The sequence below is a fragment of the Archocentrus centrarchus genome, chromosome 19 (assembly GCF_007364275.1).
Source record: "Archocentrus centrarchus isolate MPI-CPG fArcCen1 chromosome 19, fArcCen1, whole genome shotgun sequence".
Classification (NCBI taxonomy): Eukaryota; Metazoa; Chordata; class Actinopteri; order Cichliformes; family Cichlidae; genus Archocentrus; species Archocentrus centrarchus.
Window position 1 is genome coordinate 6,121,381 of NC_044364.1, and position 21,763 is coordinate 6,143,143.

Here is a 21,763-nt window from a genome sequence, read left to right on the forward strand (position 1 = left end):
CTGTCAAGACTTTACAAAATGTTTCCCAAGTAGGAAAAAAAAAAAATGGATGCTAACATTTATTAATAAAAGAACAACAACATATGACACAGCAGTAGCATCTTACATACATTTTGTACACAAACTCACAGCCTACTTGCATACTACTGCGATGCCAAAAGAAATGTTTTCAAAATTACAGGAACACTGGGATGTTTTCAGCATTTTGTTCATTCGGCTCCATTAGAGCAGAAGGCACCCAGAACTCATCAGCATTACGATGCATCAAGTTCACGCTAAAATGGAAAAGCTAGACCAGAAAACAAACTGCAGCTTTAATATCAGGAAAAAAAAAGCTCAGAGAAGATAGCACAGAGCAATCAAGTCTAAAAAATACACCAAACTTTACAAAAAATATACACAAAAAGATCCTTTCTGAAGATTTCTCATTTACAACTAAAAACATCAAAATAATTATTCTTTAAAGCATTTTTACATGGACCATTTACATATATACAAATCACAGAAATATCTTTTTTTCTTTGCATTAGGATGCTGTCACTAAACAGCTTCAGTCTGTGCTCTAAAAACAGCTGCGATCATTGTTGCACTGGCTTTGTTACCGAGGAGATTTATAATAAACGACGTTTGATGAATAAATGACGTTTATCAGCTGTTTGTTTGGACCGATAATGCCAACATGCATGTTTACTGCAAACAGAGCACCTAAACCTGTTTAGTGTACAGCATCGCATCAAGTTCCAACACTCAGTCTGGTCCCAGGTGTGTTTTTTAAACATCCTCATAGTGTGTTTATGGCGGGAACGGCAATAGTATTATAGCTGCACTAAACTGTGGCATTATGTAGCTGAATTGACTCTTTTCTGGGGTAACCATGTTAGTGAACCTGTACTGTACAGGACTGTAGGTATTAATGCAAGTTACTCAGGAGAAACAAATGAACTGACCTCAATGGAGCAAACAGTGAAAGGTTAAAACCAGAACATCAATGAACTCGTGATCCATCACAATTCACAGGTTACTGTAATGTGTGAAGTACAGAGTGAAAGTGATATGTTTGATGGTCACTGGTTGGTTGTATTGTACAAAATAATGAGAATTTAAATCCATTTAAAAAGTCAAGGAGGCTCATAAACAGACATATCCAAGACAAATGAATCTGACCTATGAGGAGTAGTAATTCATGTAAACTTTTGAGGGATCAATGGACGCCTCGCTATCGCCTAAGCTCATTTTTCCTTCGGTCGGATAAGCTAAAAAATAAATTACACACTTGTGGGGACATCTATGATCAAATTGATGGATTGTCTACATGTTGTTCATCTTAACTGCTTAAAAAAGTCAAAAATTATTTAGGTGAATCTTGTATGCTACAGCAGCAACATACAACACGAACATGATAACATTTTTATGGCTTCCATCCATCCATCCTTCTGGATGTGGATTTCAGGGACAGCAGGCTCAGCAGAGATGTCTAGATGTCCAGATGCTTCCTCTAGCTCTTCTGGGGGGACACTGAGGCATTCCCAATGTCAGCTGAGAGATACAATCTCTCCAGTGTCCCCTGGGTCTGCCCCAGAGCCTTCTCCTGGTAGGACATCCCTGCAACACCTCACCTGGGAGGCGTCAGAGGTGCCCTGGTCAGATTCCCAAACCAACAGTTGTCTCTTTTTGATGTGGAGAAGTAGCAGGTCTACTCTGACCACTTCCCAAATGACAGAGTTCCTCACCCCATCTCAGCTTCGCACTCAGCTACAAATCGCAAACGCAGAGCGGTGATCTTGAGGCAACTTTCGGTCACTTGTTATACCAACAAATTCTGTCCATAAAAGTTTTAGAGAAACACTGACCAAGGGTGGTCACCCTTGGTCGCCCATTAGGAATGTGTCAGATTTAGAGCCAGCAAAGGTCTCACTACAGCCCCTTGTGAGTTCTCCCAAGGCAAAATTGTCCTTGGTGAAATGTCCATGGGATACTGATGGGCGCAGGCCAAAAAACCAAAAACGTAGGGGTTCTGTGCATTTTGGATGGGCCAGTGGTCAGGAACGGAGGCCCCGGTGGTCCGACCCCTCGCTGCCAAGACTGGCTTTAGGAACATGAAATATTTATGGCTTATATTAAAGAACTTAAATATATTTTTGCTCATTCAGATATCCACTCTGGTTAAAAAAACCAAACAAAATCCCTTACTGGAAATTTTACCTCTCACAAACTAAGAAATTATTTGTTCCATATAACAGACTTTTTAAAAGCTGCTGGAACATCATTATGATCTAGACCTGCTTTGATTTCAAAGGTTTAAAGAGAAGGACAAACATTAAAATGGCCTTTTGGAATCCTTCTGGTTAATTTGGCAGCATCTGTACTGGTAGTAACAGCAAATGTGGTTCAACACTACAGTTCACAGAATTCTGGGAGCGGCAAAACTGCTGTCAGTTTAATAACGAACTTCCACTATAATCCACTTTCTTTCCATCATTCTGTGAGCAACAGCAGAGCACAGAGACGCTGTGCAGAGTGACTGCTGTCATTCTGTAGATGTGTTTCTGATTTTGAGGTAAGTGCTAGGCTCAGTAACAAACTGTGACTCTTTCATAATACGTCAGCTTATAATTCACTGATAAATTAACTGTCTTTAAATACGGCCCATGTATTTTTTTTTTTTTTTGTTGTTATTTTGGGGGGTGTTCTTCAGGTCCTCTCACAATTTCATCCAGTGTTTAGGAAACAGGAGCAGCGACCCCATTTCTATGGTCCAGTTCTGAAAAGTCTGTCATCGGAGTTTCCTCAGTGCTAACCATCCTGTAGGGACCGTTCTCTGCATCTCTGGAAGTTCCTGAATTCCTGTCCCGCAGAAGAGCGTGGATGACGCCCAATGGGACGGGCAGTGTGGCAAATATGATCAATAAAGCCAAAACAGCCAGAGCCCAACCAGGGTATTCCAAATACTCCTCAGAAGCCTGGAAAAAATAAAATAAATCAAATGAATCCTTCAGGAAATTAAACAGCTAAAAGAGCTTCACGTAGGAAATGCATCATTTCCTTCATGAAGCAAAGAAAATGCAACACATCTTGAGCTTCGGGTTACTACAAATATCATCATCAGACTTACTTCACTGAACACTAAACACACTAGACACTCCAAACAAAACGTAAAGCACTGATGCAAAAGTCTCTCCTCAAATAGCTGCGTGCATGTTTTCCTCTACGGTACTGTGGAACGTCTTAAACCACCTCTTATTTCTTGATATTTTGCTTCCAAGTAGCCAGACTTCTTATCATTTTTTAGAGTGGTTTTGAGCAATAGTTCACCAGGCTTTCTGAAAGTTTTTCTTTGTATATTGGCCACTTAACTCTAACCTATAAACCAGTCAAGCATAAAAAAGGCACCTAACACAAATGATGAACCAGTGTTGTGTTGATAAATAACAGACAAGTCAGCAAAAAACCAATTTTAAATTGTATCTTTAGACACTTTACTAGCATCCTGTTGCAAATGCATCATTTGTTTGCTTTTCTTTAGGTGAATCTATGAAAAATGCCAAAGATAACATAATTGGAGAGGCATTTTTTTGCATTAACAAGGTGATTCCCAAAGAGCTATTAGCTGAAAGTTTGTAAATCACAGCTTGGTGCGCAGTGTGTCCTTAAAACATTTGAGGAAACCGGACAAAAGGAGCACAAATGAAGAATCTTATGGAGCGATTCATTTTTCAGCAGGACAATGATGCCAAACACACTGCAAGTGCAGTGCCTTATATACTATAACAAACTGCTGCACCTATTTCCCACTTTCCAAGCAAAATATAAAGAAATGAGGGGTGGTTAAAGACTTTTGCACAGTACTGAACATTAATAAGAATCCTCATACCTTTTCCTCGTTCCATGCCATATACGTGGGGCGTGACAGGAACATGCGGATTGTGGTGGCTCCCAGCAGCCCAAACATAGCAAGCAGGCAAATGTATTTCCACAGGTACTTGTAAACGACGCTGGGACGCCAGCCAAGCATTTTTTCAATGTCGTTCAGGAATCTACCGGGGGCGGGTGCAAAGAGCACATATGATTGTGAATATGATTTCTTAGACTCTGAGAATTTATAGTTAAAATAGACATATCAGTCACTCGCAATCTGAAAAGGGACCTCACCTATCAGCTCCATACATCCAAGAAACACTGAAAGTCTCAAAAACCACCACAATGATGAGCGGCAGGGTTGCAGAGTAATCATCAAACATCATCACAAAGTAGTTCCCACAGCGCTGGGTGAAGAGCAGGCCAAGCAGAAAGCCAAGGATGCAGCTGAAAACTGCAAGAAGAGAGACGTGTTGTCAAAAATATGAACTGCTGTAAGGTCTTTAACTGATCGATCAGCTGTCCAACCATCTCGAGTCATGCATGAATTCGGAATCAACAGAAGATGTAAAAAAGTTGCTTTTACTTGTGAGCTTGGTTTTGTTCCTTGCCAGACATTTGAAGCGGTCACTGAGGGGGGCGAGGATGCCCTCCATAGTGCCAAACATTGTGCTGAGTCCCAGGTTGAGAAGCATGAGGAAGAAGAGGGCGGACCAGAAAGGGCTGCCGGGCAGGAGCGTCATGGCCTCTGTGAAGGCGATGAAAGCTAGACCAGTTCCCTCCACACCCTGAACATAAACACAACTGCCAGGTTTAGTCATCGTGATCTGCAAACCAAATACGTCATGCACGTAAGCAACCCGAAACTAGTTTTAAAACCATAATGTTTACCTTCTGCATCTCTGTTTCCAGGTCACAGTCTGTTAGATTGCCAGGCACCATAGCTCCATACTGTTTAAACCAGGCTCTGTAGCCCTCTAGAGCCACTGACTTGGGATCAGAGTAGTTGAATGGAGGCATGAGGGCTTCGTCCACATTGCCGTCATGAAATTCATATAACAGCTCCTTCAAGTTACTAAAAATATAAAAATTAAAAAAGCATACACAATTATAAAGGAAAATACGCTTAGCTACATCAGCAGTTCTCATGACGCTGTACATGTCACACACACATTATAGTCTTATAATTAAACATACCTGACTACACACTCCGTGACCTTCTGTTTAGCACGGAAACCGAGCACAGCAAAGACCACCAGAGTAGCCAGCACAGATGTGAGGAAGTTTATGAGGGAGACGGTGAAAGCGTCCCGGTGGCAGTTGTTGTTTCTGGGGTTGTAGGAAGAGTAGGCGATAATTGACCCGAAGCCGAGGCCCAATGCAAAGAAAACCTGCGTGGCTGCCTGCCGCCACACCTGAACATCTGCCCAGATTTCTAACTGCATTGCAGAAACAAAAAAAGTGTGTCAAGGAAATAGTTAGAGCTCCTTCTCTTCTCTACAGTGAACCAGATGTTTTATCTGCTGATACCTTGGGGTAGAACATGAATGTGATTCCTTCAGAGGCTCCATCCAGCAGGAGTCCTCGGACGAGAAAGCAGAAGAGCACCACGTAAGGGAAAACGGAGGAGAAATACATCACCTACGGGAGCAAAAACAATGGTTACCTGTGCGCAAAGGCTCCACCCCAAACCTGCAACACTACAGTAAGGGTGTCAAATAAGTCCAAAAAAAAAAAATTAAACATGGTTTTAAACATTAAAAGCTATTTACAGACTTGTAAACTTCTCCTTTACAATAATTTACTGGACGATTACAATTGGATAAGCAATTAAAGGGAACTTATTATGTTCACTTCCAGCTCCAGCTTTCCATGAGTCACAGTTCAAAAATAATCCTTATTTATCAGCCTCTGGCCTCAGACCCTTAGTTCATTAACAAGCTATTTTAGCTCCTTTCAATTTAAGCCAACTTTCTTCTGATTGGCTGCCCCAAACACTCTAGGACTGAGCATTTAGAGCAGTTTGGAGCCTGAACTTTGGGCAAAGACATTCTATTTAAATCTTTGGCAATAAACATCTGACAATGTAACAGTAAAGAAAGTGTAGTAGGTCCCATTATGATAAAAAATAAACATAAATTTTTAATTCTATTATATATTCCAACAGCTTTTTTATGCATACTGTGAATTTGGTACTTCATTGTTTATAAAGTATCTGACTGTCTTTAAATAATTAAAATCTATTATGATTATTGTTATTATAAAAAAATACATTATTTATCCCACATATGGGAACTTCTTCTGTTACAACAGTTGAAATATAAAAACTTTTCTGGGCCTCCCTCGCTGGCTGCCCAGTGCTTATCACAGAATGAACATATGGTCCTCATGACCATCTGATATGAGCCTGAGACAGTGACGTTTGCATTACCACAATATACAGTATACAGTGTAACATCACCCCCTTTACTGTAGGTAGGACAACATTGTAGGAGCTATACGTTTGATTAAAGGTCTGGCCCCCACTGTGCTGTATAGCACTAACAAGACAAAACTGGATGATGTGTTAGGAAAAACAAACAGCACGGCATGAAAACGACTACAAACGTACAAAAGAAATGTAAAACACATGAATCGGTTTTTCTCTCCATTTGAAGTCGGCAAACGCTTAAGCCACACATTCCACGGATTCAGTCACTCAGAGCAACCCTGAAGTCCAACACATGACAGGGATTTAACCCCACTGAGAAATGCAAACAGCAAGCAGAGCAGCATGTCAGCGTTAGTCAGTGAGATGAAGGAAGGACGTCTCCCACGCTTTTAGTTTTTTTAAGTTTTCCAGCTGATTCCCAGGTAAACACGCGACTGTTTGATGCCAGAATAAGGATCTTATTTCCAAAACAGTTATTTTATTTAAAACTACCAAAATAAGCTGTCCCAGCACCGTTTCCAATACAAGTGTCCTTTTTTTTTTTCCCTTTAAATGTGATTCACACAACACCAGCATGTATATTACAATATGGATAAACACACAGTCATCTAAAACTGAGATGTCTGAAGAAGACTTTGGAGCTTTGGAAAACAAGCTCTTCACTAAGACAACGCACGCACAAGATGGGACGGGTACCTTGACGGAGGTCTTGATACCCCTGAACATCCCCAGACACACGATGGTCCACGCTGCCAGCAGACAGCAGACGATATAAGGGTTGAAAGTGCCGACATCTTCGATTGAATCTGTGACATTCAGAGCTTTGCGGTACCAGAAGTACGACGTGGGAGAGCTCTCTTCGCATTCCCTTTCTGGTGGGAAAAGAAAAATATGCATCAATTACTACACAGCTTACACATTTTTATGTCTGCTCGTGACTTGTGAGTTTTGAACCTTAATGCCGCGTGTTTACCTGTTACATTCCCCTGTTTTGGACACTGCTCCCAAGGTAAAGGGTACTGGAACGAGTTCCCGAGATAGAAAAGACTCCATGCAAGGATCACGTTGTAGTAGAGAGCCACAAAGAAACAAACCTGAGAACAATTGAAAACAAGATGCCACATTAAATACAAATAGTCTAAGAATAATTGTGATAATGTGAAAGCAAGCAAAGAAAAAAGTATGTGTATGGTTGTACACTGTAGCTTTGAGTCCTTTTCTCAAAAAGATAAAGTGACCTTGACAAAGAAAGCCACAGCAATAACTAACCATTGTTTTTTGTAACAAACATGGTGTACCACTCTATCCAAACACCTTTTAATTCATCAAGCATTTTTCTATAGTGTTGCGCAGTGGCAAAATGTGCTCAAACACATAACTACTGACTGGAACTCAGCACACAATGCAAAAAGGCACCTGGAAAGCATGCAGCCCTGAGCTGATAGTGTTAGGAGGAGCGCTAATCACTGAACAGTTGTTATCTTACCACACAGCTGGAGTAACCGATGCCGGAGAGCTTGGGTGAGATGTACTTCCACACTCCGATGCTGCCCTGTCGGATGGCTTGACCGGCTGCCAACTCCAGGAAGAACAAGGGAATGCCCACAACTAGCATCAGCAAGATGTAAAGCAGGAGAAAAGCTCCTGGGGAGAGAATGACACCCGGTTAGCCGAAGAACGACAATGTGAGCAAAAGGGGAAGCAGATGTTTGTGCTCGCACAATAGCGGGATTTATAACAGGTCCGAGTACTGCTGCTCCCAGCACCAGTTCCATCTATTTGGCTTATACAGGTTAGACTTTTACCTAAAACTGCATTTTAGGGTTTCTATAGTGACTAAGATTAATCCCTTGGTGCCTGCAGAATGTCAGTGCCCGTGAGCAATGCAATATGGGTAAGAGTGACAGGCACTTACCTCCTCCGTTCTGGTGACACAAATACGGAAACCTCCAGACATTCCCGAGTCCAACGCTGAATCCCACTTGAGCCAAAAAATACTCTATTTTACTGTTCCATCCTGCTCGAGCATCTGGCTCAGACACGTCCTGCGGGCCGCTCTCGCCCGTGAGCCCGTCGACCTCTGTGGGTTCTGTGTTTTCATTATCAGCTGGCAAAGGCTGCTTCTCCATCTGAAATTGAAGGCAGCAAAATGAAAAAAGAAGCATTGCAATGTGAACTGCTTAAACAGATTTATGATGACTGCTCTGCAAACGAACAGCTATTTCCAAAGTGCTGCTCGTGTCTGTGTCACACACAGACTTATGACTTATTATAGCCACCAGAAAGAAGTCTGTCTGTAAAGGTTCTCCGTCATCTAGGTCATGGTAGTCTTAAGTGTTTGTTTGTAGGTTCAGGAAGATGTTTCACCTCACTCGAAAGGCTTCCACAAGTTCTACAAGCTAGGGGGCAGTCCCTGGTATATGTTCCCTATAAGGTTGCCACCTTGGCGGTTAACCCTAAAAAGAAATCCATTTCTGTTTGATAGTTTCTGTGTGGGCTTTCCACTCCAATAGCAGTAAAACCTTGCAATAGTCCCAACTTCATTCATCTTACCATTTTCAACTTTATTTTAAATTATTTACACAGCTGTAAAATTATGATTTGGGGATCTGTACTCTTTTTTTTTTTTTAAACCTCTCGTTAAACTTTACTGACATTCAGAGGTGCAACAATGTATCCACTGTTACATTTCAGGTTTAAATAACAGCCATTCCTCAGACTGAACAGCACAAGGTACAAAGTATCCAAATCATGCACATAACGGGATATGCTACAACTGGAGGTATTCCTAATACTCTGGCCACATCATTCCTATCAACGAGTAGTTGCGTGAGGCACTGTATCACACTTGGTTACGTTTCACTGAGTTACTGGCACGTTAGCTATGCCGCCAGGTAATGAACACATAACTCTGGTAACCTAAGTTTGAAATAATTGTTGATACAAAGTTCCTCATATACTCCACAGCCAACAGCGCTTAAAACCAAAACAAAAGACCCTTCCAGTGGCTCGGCCACTGATGCAAACGTCTCATCATGGCCGGGAGCATCCTCGACCGCTTTACTGGACTCAGCTGCTGGACGACTTACAATAAACGGACCCTTCATATAAAACCAAACTCACCTGGCAGGCAGCCAGTGTAGTCAGCGAACAGGTAGGAGAAGAAACGGAGAAAAAAGACGATAATCTCTTATCCCGCCTTCCGGTTAGAGGAGACGACCACGTGTGTAGCTGCTGCTGTCACCGTAACGATCGAAGCGAAGTTATTCTTCTGTTTCTAGATTTCTTGTTAAATCTAACATGTTATAAACTTTTTAAACCGCTATTATGAAATTCTAAAACCCTAATAAAAGACTTACAATTACCAAATATGATACAAACGAGGGTACTTTTCGCGGTAAACCGCTTACTACGAGCAGTACAAATACTTCCTCTGCAGTTTTCTCACGTCATACCTCCACTACTGTAACACCAGTTTCCGATTTCAAAGTAAAAGCGTTCTTCAAGCTTATGTGAATTCAACATTTGCCAACACATTTAGTTATAATATCATAATTCATTAGATGCATATCAGCAAAAAAAAACTTAATATGAACAAAAATTAAATTACAGAAAACAGAAATATTAAAATATGACAAAAAAATGTACAATTAAGATTTCAAAAGACATGAACAAACATTACAAATACATTTCCTGTTTCAGACTAAAAGACTTATTTCACTCTACATCCACATTACGCACTCTCGCAGTGTTACCCACTCAATATTAAGTCGTTCTGATTTTGGATTTCAAAATAATAGCCACTGAAATCTAATATATGAGCCAGCTGTTTCCGGTGCTGCGTTCAAACTCGTAGGAGATGCTTAACTCTCTCCCTCATCGGGACTGTAGTACAGCAAAAGTGCAGTTTTCCCATTTGCACTAAACATAGAATGATGGGAAGTAAAACAGCAGAAATTGTACTTTATTTTACACCAAAGATGAAACATTTATTGGTTACAAATAAAATATATTTGTTACTATGGCACAAGTGAGATTCGTAAGACCGTAAGATTTAAGAAGAGCAGAACTCAATCACACAGACATACCAGCCTCAATAAACACATGTGGCAAAGCCTCCTCGGGCTGTTTTTGCTGGCTAAATGAACAAAGACTAAAACTTAAGTCATCCCTATTTAGTTCTGCAAGACTGGCAACCTGTACAGGGTGTACCCCACCCTCTCGCCCTATTACTGCTGGGATAGGCTCCATCCCCCCCACCCTCGAGCGACCCTGAAAAGGATAAGTGGAAGAAGATGGATGGACGGATAGAAGAGCACACAAGTCTAGTCTTTATTTTGATTTCGGTTAACTAACAACTTTTTCCAACTCAGTTTTAGATTTCAGGTTAGCTTCACTCACCTACTATTTACAAGCCGACTCACCTTACTGTACCACCTATTAAAGCTTTCATGCACATTTTTTTTTTACGCGCAAAACCTGCATGCGTCTCGATGGTGCACTCATACACAACATGCCGCGTCATCCATTGAAGGGCTTTTCTGTCACCTGCGGATGCCAGGTAGATATTCAAAATCCGAACACGTGGAAAAACATCACTTTATCCACGTCAAGTTGTCACCTTTATGTTTAATCACCAGTAAATGCTTTGCCTATGCCCACTTTTCACAGTTTTGTCAAAATAAGTAAAAAGATGGGGGGGGGGGGGAAAGCACAAGAAGGCTGATGCAATAGTTCCAGCGTGGCTTTTACAGCACACTGAAATACTAACTTCGTCACTTTGAGTGGCTGCAGTAACATTATTAATGTTCAGATTGTATATCTGCGAGATTATATTCTACTCTGACCGAGGAGCGACATTTTCCCCAACATGCAGGCGTAAACAGTGTGCCACGTATGCCGGGATTTCAAATAAAGCAGTACACTGTCACTCCCAAGTCATAAACTACAAATAATCTAAGAGCTCGGAAATAATTATGTATATTAATTAGTAAATGATAAATACCTTGTATATATAAAATAGTCCTTGTAATGGATGCGATTGTTTAAATGGTTTTCCAGTCGTCCTCAAACCAAAGTCAAGCTGCAACTTCTCTCCCGAACTTTTAAATGGCTCCGCCTCCTCTCCAGTATAGGCAGATAAAGGGGGACTTGTCCGTCGCTGTTATGAAATATGATAGCCCACTTACTTGAGAAACCCACCTGATCCTTTTAAATCAAACGTGTATGCAGTTTATAATCATGTAGTTCATTTTCAAAGGCTACGTAGTAACTAACTTCCCGAACTCTAACAAAAAGGCGCTGCCACAGTTTTATTTATACTCCTCTCCACTGTGTGAAATAATAATATTTACTTTCTAATAAGTTTTAAAAAATGTAGAATATTGAAACCAGCCATCATGGACATAACTTTAGATCGTAAACCCCAGTGAAAGAGAAAAAAGGAAGTTTTCACAACAGTCTGGGACTGCTTCCATAGGAATTAAGAGGGCAAATCGCAGCAAGGGGCTGCTAATCAAATGCACTTGTTGAACTGTTCATTAGTAAGTGTAAGCTGCTCTATAAAAGCAGAGATTCTAACAGTTTGCTGGTGTGGAGCATTAAATGCCACAGTCCTCCCAGGAGTGGACCCCCTCAGCAAATTCTGGAGCCTATCCCAGCCGGCATAGGGCGAGAGGCAGCGTACACCCTGTACAGGTCGCCAGCCTGTCGCAGGGCCAACACAGAGAGACAGACAACCATCCACACTCACATTCGCGCTCTCGTTCACACCTATGGGCAATTTAGAGTGGCCAATTAGCTTAACCCCAGTAACTGCATGTCTTTGGACTGTGGGAGGAAACCGGAGTAAACCCACGCAGACATGAGGAGAACATGCAAACTCCACTCAGAGAGAGAGGCCCGGGCCAAGGTGAAATCGAACCTGGACCTTCTAGATCAGGGATCCTCAAATCTAGATGGTATTCTACCTGTGAGACAGCAGTGCTAACCACCGCACTACCATAAAAGTTCATGACAGTACAATTAGAAAAAGACTGAACAAGTATGGCTTGTTTGGAAGGATTGCCAGGAGAAAGCACAGTAGTGGAGGGGTGAAGATATGGGCTTGTTTTGAAGCCACAGCACCCTGCAGGCATTTAGTGAATCAACCAATTAACAGTATTAACAGTTTTACTTTAATGAAAATGATTAATAAGTAGCGGTTCTCAAAACTCTTTTGGCATGTTCCTCTCAGGAGCTAAAAATGTTCCCACCCCACAATTTGCATAAATTATTAACAACAAAAAAGCATCTGAGCTGAATGCCAGTGAAATGCACAATGCACCTTTATTCCCTGGACCTCATCCACTCTGTCTCATCATTCACCAACTCTGCCTTCCAACCACACCATCCAGCCTGTATTATCACATATATTTCCTACGTCACATATATGAAATGCACTTGTGGGTGTTCAGGTGAGAGAAAGAACAAATACTTTTATCTTTAAGGTGGGGTGAAAGACTGGGCGGGACTGCACAATGTGACACACCTCAGCTTGCCAAAGCTTTCAGTACCAGCGAGTGAGTGACATACCTGTAGTCACACTGAGACTCGGGACAGGTTTTGTCATCGGTGGGATCAGACACACACAGCTGTTAACATCAAGAGCCAGGCATTGGAAGTATTTCAAACTTGGTAAGTTGATTCAACATCGATTTCCTGTCAGTCATATCTTTGATTATTGTACTCTCAGTAAAATTTAGTTGAGTGTGGTAACTAAGGAATAATTTTGCCCTATGTTGTGTGTGTCTTTTAGTTGTAGTAATTTATCAAGCTGTAACCATAGAGCCACCAGGAATTCAATGTTTGTGTTTAACTGATATATCTTCAGACTCTGAAGGTTGTGCACATAGAATATATTTTAAAAACATCATGGTTGGCTGCTGACACCTTCTTTGTTTGGACATAGAATTGTTTTCCACAATTTTAAACAATAATTTCATTTTTTTATGCACGAATAAACACGCTTACCGCACTGCCTCAGTCTTTCATCTTGAAATATGACTGCTCGAGTCACAGCAGGCTGGCGCTGGCTGCTGATAAGCGTGGGGTTAAGTGCTTTCTTTTTTTTTTTTTGTGGAAACCGTTCTCAAGCGAAACCATTTAAGTGATACTGAGTGTTTGCTCTGTTTGACACCGGGGATTCTTGTTCACTGAGAAACAGAGAGATTGGTGTCATACTTTGCACTGTAACCAGACTGGTCGGGCAGCTCGCTCACTCACACAGCATAATCCTGTGTTACTGCCGCAGAGCTGGGATAAACACACAGAGAGTGAAACAGGGGAAGGGCAGGCCTCATTTGAATGAGGATATCACTGTTGTGGGTAAACCTACTTGGTTTTAGGACGTTTGAACTGCTGCGAACTTGTTGCATCAACACCACCATTACCATCTAAAATGTATTTCTGAATGATGCTAATATTCTGGTTCCCTCTCCAGCTCTGTTCTCATAGAAAAGCTGTTTCATCTTAAGCATCACCTGCTGACACAAAGATGACAAATGTCACTCGGCATCTTGTTAACGTGAGTGCTGTCTTCAAACCTTTTCCTGCGAGTGATGTTTTAACGTGCACTTTTCCTCATGTGTTCATTCTTTCTCATTACTTGCAGCACCTCCTGACGTTCTCGCTCCAAAACGGGGAAGTGCAGAGCGTTGAGGAAGCTCAGAACCGTCTTTCCTTTCTGGCTCAGAATAAAAAGCTATGGAGTCAACAGATGTTGCTGGATGTGGGAGCAGGGAGCATTCATCTCAGAGACATACAGAGTCAGGTGAGAGCAGCCATTTGATAGTTGACAGGCCTGTAGGTTGTATGTGGCCCAGAGAATGATGAAGAGATTTAACACGCTCAGCTGAGAAATACCACGCATGTTTGCATCCACAATGACCTTCAGTTCCATCTACTCATGCAGGACGAGCTGGAGAGCTACACCTTCAGATCCATCTACCGCTGTGAAGCCATTAACACAGAAAAACACTTCCCATCCCTCCTTATGTTAGTCTGCCAAAGTGCAGATCAGAAGAAGCCGGACATTCACTTCTTCAACTGTGAAACGGTGAAGGTGAGTGGTCACACCCGAGGAGTTTCCTCCTCCCTGAGTCATGGAGCCCATTTGAATATTCATCCAGGTGCAGGTTTTACCAGTGACGCCACTTCCGTGTTGTTATTTTAAACAGGCAGAGCAAATCTGTGATGACGTCTCACTCGCAGTTTCAGCTTTCTCCACCAGCAGGAGTAAGGTCCTCCATGATGACCACAGGTACAGTGAAGTGCATTTCTTGCCCTGTGTCTGTGTTTCTAATCACATTGTATGGGTGGAGATTAACTGATAGCCAAACAACAGACACGCAGCCACACAAAAGACAGACATAGATAATAGAAAAAAAGCTCAGAGCCATGTCCCATTAAAACACTTTGATTTTTCCCAGCTGCTGCTGTCATTGTGCCTCTTTTTTTTCCACGGAGTCAAAGCAGCCTTGTGTTGCTATCCACCTGTATGAGCGAGAGAGGGAGGACAACCAGTATAAACAGCTGAGAGAGGGCGAAAGACTTGTTCTACTGGTTTCTACATAACTTAAGAAGGTGTGACAGAGATAGCAAGGCCACTGTGACAAGGGAGCGCAGAGAGAACAGAGGGCGAAGGGTCCAGGCGTAGATTTGCTTTGGGAAATATTTCTTTTTAAAGGACACGTGAAGGGCAGATACATGTGGTAAGACAGACAGCTGGAGAGTTTTGTATTTAGATCATAACTTACTTAAAATTACTAAAAAACTGAAGTCATCACTGTGAGGTTGTTTGTGTGTGTGTGTGTGTGTGTGTGTGTGTGCGTGTGTGTGTGTGTGTGTATATATATATATATATATATATATATATATATATATATATATATATATATATATATATATATATATATATATATATATATATATATATATGTATATATATATGTATATATATATATATAAAATTTTAGATCGATTCGAGCCTGCACTGATTGATCCATCCTCACAGAACCATTCAGGGCTCTTACAAAGAGGATGCCGATTTAAGGTGTTAAATGTGCATTTCTTAATATGGCTTCTCGGGCCCTTGCTGAAGGGCGTTTCATTTGTTGGTGCTGAGCATACATCTACGTCATCATCAACGAAAACACTGTTATCACCTTTTAACCCGTAGTGCAGTGTTGTGGGAGAAGCTCTGAAAATCCCCTCTTGTCCTGCAGGCTTTCTCAGAGTGGAGGGGAGATGCCTGACCCATATAATATACCAACCCACCCCAGGCTACATGCTCCAAATCCCCCACCTGCCAACCCTCCACCCTACCCTGGACCCAAAGGTAAGAAAAAAGATCTCTTTCTCTGCGTGTGCATTAATGCTTCAAAAGTGTTCAGAAGGGTTGGGAAAGTAAGTAGAAGGAAAAGAGAGGAGTGATAGGTATTCGAGTTAAACTTCTTTTGAGAGCAAAGAGATGGCTTTGTGAGTTTGTGTTTATAAGCGGGTGGTTTTGGGAAGTGCAAAGATGAAGGAAAATGGCTAAACTGAATCCCCTGCTCTGTTTCACAACAGCAAATGGCGGACCTGATATCTCTTTCCTGCGAGCAGAGAGAGAAGTGGTATGCCAGCACAGTTCTTTTGTGTCTTTTTGTCATCACTTCTGGCTGCATTTCACATCTGAACAGCAAAATGAAGCCGGTTCTCCTTTCCTCAGGGGATCCTCAATCACTGCTTCGACGACATCGAGACCTTCATGGGCAAGCTGCAGGAGACTGCTGAGGCTGCAGTGATGCTGAGCCAAAAGAAGAAGAAGAAGAAGAAGAAAAGTAAAAAGCAAAGCGCCGAAGGTGATGCATAGATTTCTCCAGAATCATTCCTTCAATTTAAAGTGACATAGCTGCTGACAGCTGTTATGTTTCTGTGTATCAATGTTGCTGGAAAACAGATGATTTACTCACCACAAAGGCCCGCCCTCCATCAGAGGAGGAATTCATTGATATCTTCCAGAAATTCAAATATTGCTTCAGCCTTTTGGTATGTATTCCACTGAGTCCAACCTCATTATTTGCTCGCTCAAGTGAGCTGCATATTCAGCACCTCTGTTTGTTTGTCAGGCTCGTCTGAAATCAACCATCACCAGTCCTTCATCAGAGGAACTCGTTCACCATGTGTTCAAACCTCTGGATATGGTGAGTCAGGGTTATAAACTTTACCTCAGCAACTGTTGTCGCTATTGCTGCAAATATGAGGTGTTGTATTTCGCTGCAGTGGACGCACAGGGCATGACGAACATCTCAAAATAAATCCATGTGACAAGTGATGTCATGTGGGGGCAAATCAGCAGGGGGGTAAAGGCCTGGATGATTATTCAGGCTGCGTTTTTGCCTCTTGAGATATTAGTGGACATCGGTGTAAAACTGTAAGCATGTGTCATGTCAAAATAACGGAGAGTCTTCGGAGTAGCTCAGCAGTGTTTTCAGAAACTACAGCTTCCATTCAGTGTTTACACAGGGCAGTTCCCTGAACGGCAGCCTGATTGAAACCCTAAACATGCCATAAATGCAGCTTGTGTTTGATCGGCGCAGATATTTGTATGCGGGCATGAGTTGTTGGTGCATACCTCTCAAACATTTGGTTTAGATTTGAGCTCGATTCTCGCCACTAGAAAGGCCACGCTGTTGTCTCTTGACTGCTGTTTTAAATTAGGATGTTGGTGCAGTCCATCTGTAAGTGCTTCCTTCATGGCTGGCTGTAGCTCCGATATCATTTATTTACCTTCATTTCATGGAAAACCCTTGATTGAAGCCGCAACAAGGACGTGGCCTCATTCCTGATAATGCATCAGGAGTTGGCAGAAACTGAAGGAACATCACACGGATTGCAAATAAAATGTGAAGCATTGCATGTGGAATTTTAAGCGCATCTCAGTCTATGTTTGATGCAGGTTTTAAAAAGTATATGCTTCAATTTTCCACTCAGGTATGAACAGAAGGGTGGAATAGGTATGTTTGATTTGTGTAAACTGATACACCTGAGTGAAAACACGCAACCTTGTATCTCAAAGACATACGTGTGCTTCTTCTTGTGTGTTTTTCGACGTGTGGCTTTTGTGCGCAGATGTATCCATTAGGCTTTTATGTTTGTGCATCCGTGGTTTGATTTTCAGCGCTCTGACAGTAGAATGGGTGGTATTGTTCGTGCTGTTTGCCAAAACCATTGGCGATTGTTAGGCTTTGAATATCAGATCCATTTTTGCAGATGTAGAAACATAAACACTGATTTTTTTTGTCTCATCTGCTTGTGCACAGATGGTGAAAACAACAGGAGGACCAGCTTTTGGAGCCTCAGTGTCCAGCCCTGCCCTGACCAGCTCTGCTGTTTCCCTGCTACAAAATACCCTGAGTGATGAGGAGAGGCAGCTCTGGACGTCACTGGGACCCAACTGGACACTCCCTCGGTCGGTACCAACAATCACAGACGTCTGAGACCTTGATAATTCGCAGTCGCCTTGTAAAACTGGTGTTTTATACTCCAAAAATGTAAAAAAGGTAGCACATCACAAGCTTCAAGTCAAGTCACATGTGTATTGGTCTCAGTAGTGCATTAAGCTCAAGGATGGCCAGAGGCTGTGGAAAGTATTTTGCTCCTGCTGTGCTACCTTTTTACATCTTACCCCTTTTTTGAGCTCGAGATGATCTCTTTTACCTACTTTTGGGAAAAAAGCTAATATTTTTGCAATCGGAAATTAAAGGGACCCGATCTGTTCATATCCAGCTGCATTTTTATTTTTATTCTTGGACCACACAAGAGTAGCTTTGCATGATTTGCAGTTAAAGGTTTTGTTGCATCACCTCAGTTCATCCACTGAATTTAACAATTTTAGATCATCTGCATTTCAGGCTCTCCTCACTTTAAACCACATTGATTAAATCTTGCAATAATGTCCATGACATTTTGAAAGTGTCTATTTGCAGCTCTAAAAACAAAACTCTAGGAATGGATAGTAAATTTAAAAAAAAAACTGAATGAAATCAGGGTGAATAGTTATCATAGTTTTGGTTGTTCAGTTCATTGACGGCCGAGGCACTGACTGTATTTTCTCTCTCAGGTCTCAGCTCAGAGGGCCTATAGCTCCATACACTCCCGTGTTCCTGGCTGGCTGGAAGCCAGAAGCCTCGAGGCCAGACGGGCAGGTTTGGGAGGATCCAGTCGAGTCACAGCACAAACTTGAAGCTCTTCAAGAAAAACAAGAGGTGTAACATGATTTAGAACTCATTAATCATGCATCAGTAGCAAGAAGAAATATGGATCTGAGTGTGTAAAAGTGCAACACATACTAACACAGCAGATCAGCTCACATTTCTCTCCTTTTGTTGTTTCTGCAAAGCTCCCGTACCATAGTTTTGTGTTGTCAGCTGTTGATATCTTATTTATTTATCTGCAAATTTTATGCCTTTATGCCTAACTTCTATTTTCATGAGTTTCACGTTTTCTTTTTCTTTTTTTGTGCCCACAGCAGCAGCCACCAGACGTTCATATTGGTGATGAAACGTAAGCTGCTGCTTTTTGTTTTGGTTTTTGTTTTCTTGTAACGTAGACTGCATGAAAACAGTGTTTGTTTCCTTTTATCAGAGGTTCCCTCCCAGGGTCGGACAGAATCTACTGCTGCAGTTACGACTTCATAGCCAGGAACAGCAGTGAGCTTTCAGTGCAGCACGGGGAGACACTCGAGGTATTAGAGTCAATTATTTGTTTCAAAAGCACACAGAAAAGCTAAAGCTATTTAGTGGTGCAACATGTCGAGGGACCCATCATAAAACTCTATTTGCATTTTACTGCATGTGTTACTCATTGACGTGGTGTAAGCAGAACACTGGGTCTGACCTCATGAATAATGTACATACTGTAGAAAAGCTTGCAGTTGCTGATGCACCCAACAGCCTGCTCACTGTCAGCGACCCCTCTGTCCAACAGGTGATCGAGTCATCCAAGCGCTGGTGGAAGTGTCGTAATCGGTTTAACCAGGTCGGCTTCGTCCCCTTCAACATCTTGGAGCCCGTGGCTCACATAGACAGCCCTGTCACTCACAGACCCCCCAGCGTAAGGAAGCAAAAAACACCCACGCACATGCATGCACACATGAATCACACAAGCACAGATCTGCTCTCACCTGTACATTCCATTGGAGTGAATTCCAAGCATCATTTTTTTTCTCAACTCCACATTCCTGCAGGTTCCAGCTCCACCTCCACTCGCCAAGACTCTTCCTCTCGGCCCACCCGCCGCCCCTGCTCTTCCCCAAACCACCGCCACCCACTCGCCCCAGCAGCCACGCAGCTTACCATCATACAACCAACATGTGCAAGCTGTCGAGGAAAATGACAAAGGTAACACACTGCAACTTTGTCATGGCCTAGACTGCATTTATTTTGGAATTAAATTGCATTATCATTTGTTTGAAGCCTAACTTTTGAGCTATGTTTTCCCCCCCATTGAGTCGTGCACTTACATTACAATTTGAGCATGAAAGTCACTATTACTTCTTTCAATTCCATCCTTTTCAGTCATGTTGGTGAATCATGAGCTGCTCGACAGGCTGACCAATGGAAAGGCCAGTCTGAGCAAGCCTCTCGTCATCCATCGTTCCTCAGACACCACCATCCCTCTGGACTACCACTCTCCTCCAGACGAGGTGGCTGAGTGGCTGAGGGGGAAGGGTTTCAGTGAGCCGTGAGTGACACCAAGCTACCAACAGCAGACCAGATTAATCACATTTTGTATAAAAGCTGGAAGTGCTGTTTTTTTTTTTTTTTCTTCTTCTTCTTTTTCTTCAATACAAGACGAATCAGCAGTGTTTTGTGTTTTGTGTGCCTCAGGACCGTGTCATGTTTGGGAGTACTGACAGGCGCCCAGCTCTTCTCTCTCAACAAAGATGAGCTGAGAGCTGTGATTCCAGAGGAGGGTGCCAGAGTGTACAGTCAGCTCACTGTGCAAAAATCACTGCTAGAGGTAAAGGAAAAGTGAACTGTTGTATCTTTAAAAAAAAGAAGGAAAAAAAATCAGTTATGAATAATAAAATTATTAAAATAAGCACAAAACAGAGCAAAGTTTCAGGAAAACTAAATATGATAGTTTTTGACACAAAGTAAAGATACAATTCTGATTGTTAACAATGTTTTAAACTTCATCTATATTTATTGATTCTACTTCATACAGGATGCCAAAAGAGCCACAGAGCTTGAGTCAGTCATGGAGAAACAGAAAATGAAGGTTGATCTCAAGCTGGAGAGCAGTACGTTGTGAGAAACATCATCATGACGAACGTCATGAAGAACGTTAAATGAAGAGGTTGTGTTCTCCCGTCACCAGAAACCAAACGTGTGGCAGTGACTTGACTATCTAACATCATGTTTATGAAGAGCATCATACCATTATGGGTCATTATGACAATATTAACTAATGTTACACTCCCCTCCAAAAGCATTGGAAAAGTGAGGCCGGTTCCTTTATTTTGCCTGTAGACTGAAACCGTTTGGGTTTAATGAGATAAAAGATCAACATCTCAGCTTTTATTTCCAGGTATTTGCATCTGGATCTGATACACAGTTCAGAAGATAGCACCTTTTGATCAGATCCAGACGTAAATAGCTGGAAATAATAAAAGCTGAGGTGTTGATCTTTTGTCTCATATTCATATTCATCTACTGAAAACCCAAATGTTTTCAGTCCCCAGCAAAAATAAAGGGGTTTGCTTCACTGTTCCAATACTTTCGGAGTGGAGTGTATTAGCCAGCAAAATGCAATGTAGGCTTTTAATGTAACCAGATGCTGTGCAAACTAAAGGGGACCTATTTTGCTTTTACTTATATTGTGTCATATATGTACTGCTGCAGTGGTGGATGCTCATATTAAACATGGACAGTTTCAAACAGAAATCGGAGTATGTACAAGTAATCCAGGACTCAAACACTCAGGATTCAAAGGGCACTAAAAGCCATTTTTTTTTTTCTACTCAGCGCTTTGAATGATGTCACAAAGGGACCATCATACCTCAGGCACACAGCTCTGGCTGTTTAAACCTTCTGTTTGCAAGTGGCAGCCAGTCAGAAGAAAGCTGACGTAAAGGCAAGGAAAATGTTTATTTCGGGATGACCTGAGGTTTTGCACTAATGCTCAGTGTAAGAATGATCCTGAACTGTGCATCCTGCAAAGCTTTTATAAGAGAATACAAGAATATGAAAATGAGTCTAACAGATCTTTATTTTAATGCTGAACTGCCCTGTATGTTGATTTTAGTGTGAACAGTTTTCTTTTTTCTGCCTAATTAATTTAAACGTATTTATCTTTGTACTACACGTGTGTAATAATTCAGTCACGATTAACATGTCTTAAGAACGACATGACCTCGTCAACAAAATTCAACACAATAAAATTTCAAACATC

General features: G+C 41.8%; 2 protein-coding genes across 4 annotated transcripts; one reads left to right on the forward strand and one right to left on the reverse strand.

The window, feature by feature from the left end:
• Nucleotides 1–46: 46 nt before the first annotated feature.
• On the reverse strand, nucleotides 47–11,383 carry slc6a16b (solute carrier family 6 member 16b). Of its 2 annotated transcripts, none has more exons than XM_030755371.1 (12): nucleotides 11,292–11,383; nucleotides 8,202–8,415; nucleotides 7,773–7,930; nucleotides 7,260–7,380; nucleotides 6,983–7,158; nucleotides 5,386–5,496; nucleotides 5,053–5,294; nucleotides 4,747–4,930; nucleotides 4,442–4,643; nucleotides 4,150–4,309; nucleotides 3,872–4,034; nucleotides 47–2,960 (listed from the first exon to the last, which is right to left on the reverse strand). In XM_030755371.1, exons 2-12 carry the CDS (start codon nucleotides 8,413–8,415, stop codon nucleotides 2,721–2,723), a joined length of 1,971 nt encoding a protein of 656 aa, XP_030611231.1. In that variant the 5' UTR covers nucleotides 11,292–11,383; the 3' UTR covers nucleotides 47–2,720. The 2 variants fall into 2 exon arrangements, with proteins under 2 accessions (XP_030611231.1, XP_030611232.1); XM_030755372.1 differs by lacking the exon at nucleotides 11,292–11,383 and adding an exon at nucleotides 9,410–9,735.
• Nucleotides 9,344–21,757, forward strand: eps8l1b (EPS8 signaling adaptor L1b). Of its 2 annotated transcripts, none has more exons than XM_030755370.1 (20): nucleotides 9,344–9,440; nucleotides 12,775–12,961; nucleotides 13,767–13,850; nucleotides 13,938–14,096; nucleotides 14,238–14,387; nucleotides 14,503–14,585; nucleotides 15,550–15,662; nucleotides 15,893–15,939; nucleotides 16,035–16,167; nucleotides 16,266–16,354; nucleotides 16,435–16,509; nucleotides 17,629–17,777; nucleotides 18,429–18,573; nucleotides 18,840–18,871; nucleotides 18,953–19,052; nucleotides 19,295–19,420; nucleotides 19,554–19,707; nucleotides 19,885–20,050; nucleotides 20,197–20,329; nucleotides 20,537–21,757. In XM_030755370.1, exons 3-20 carry the CDS (start codon nucleotides 13,821–13,823, stop codon nucleotides 20,621–20,623), a joined length of 1,971 nt encoding a protein of 656 aa, XP_030611230.1. In that variant the 5' UTR covers nucleotides 9,344–9,440; nucleotides 12,775–12,961; nucleotides 13,767–13,820; the 3' UTR covers nucleotides 20,624–21,757. The 2 variants fall into 2 exon arrangements, with proteins under 2 accessions (XP_030611230.1, XP_030611229.1); XM_030755369.1 differs by having other exon boundaries at nucleotides 9,346–9,440; nucleotides 18,837–18,871.
• Nucleotides 21,758–21,763: the final 6 nt, after the last annotated feature.

Coding starts and splice junctions, on each gene's coding strand:
- slc6a16b (XM_030755371.1), bottom strand. CDS start 8,415: ATGGAGAAGCAGCCTTTGCCAGCTGATAATGAAAACACAGAACCCACA. Junction 5,497..6,982: donor GTATCAAGACCTCCGTCAAG/GTACCCGTCCCA, acceptor TTGCTCCCGTAG/GTGATGTATTTCTCCTCCGT. Junction 4,310..4,441: donor GAACAAAACCAAGCTCACAA/GTAAAAGCAACT, acceptor CTCTTCTTGCAG/TTTTCAGCTGCATCCTTGGC.
- eps8l1b (XM_030755369.1), top strand. CDS start 13,821: ATGACAAATGTCACTCGGCATCTTGTTAAC. Junction 16,355..16,434: donor AATATTGCTTCAGCCTTTTG/GTATGTATTCCA, acceptor TTTGTTTGTCAG/GCTCGTCTGAAATCAACCAT. Junction 17,778..18,428: donor CCCAACTGGACACTCCCTCG/GTCGGTACCAAC, acceptor TTTCTCTCTCAG/GTCTCAGCTCAGAGGGCCTA.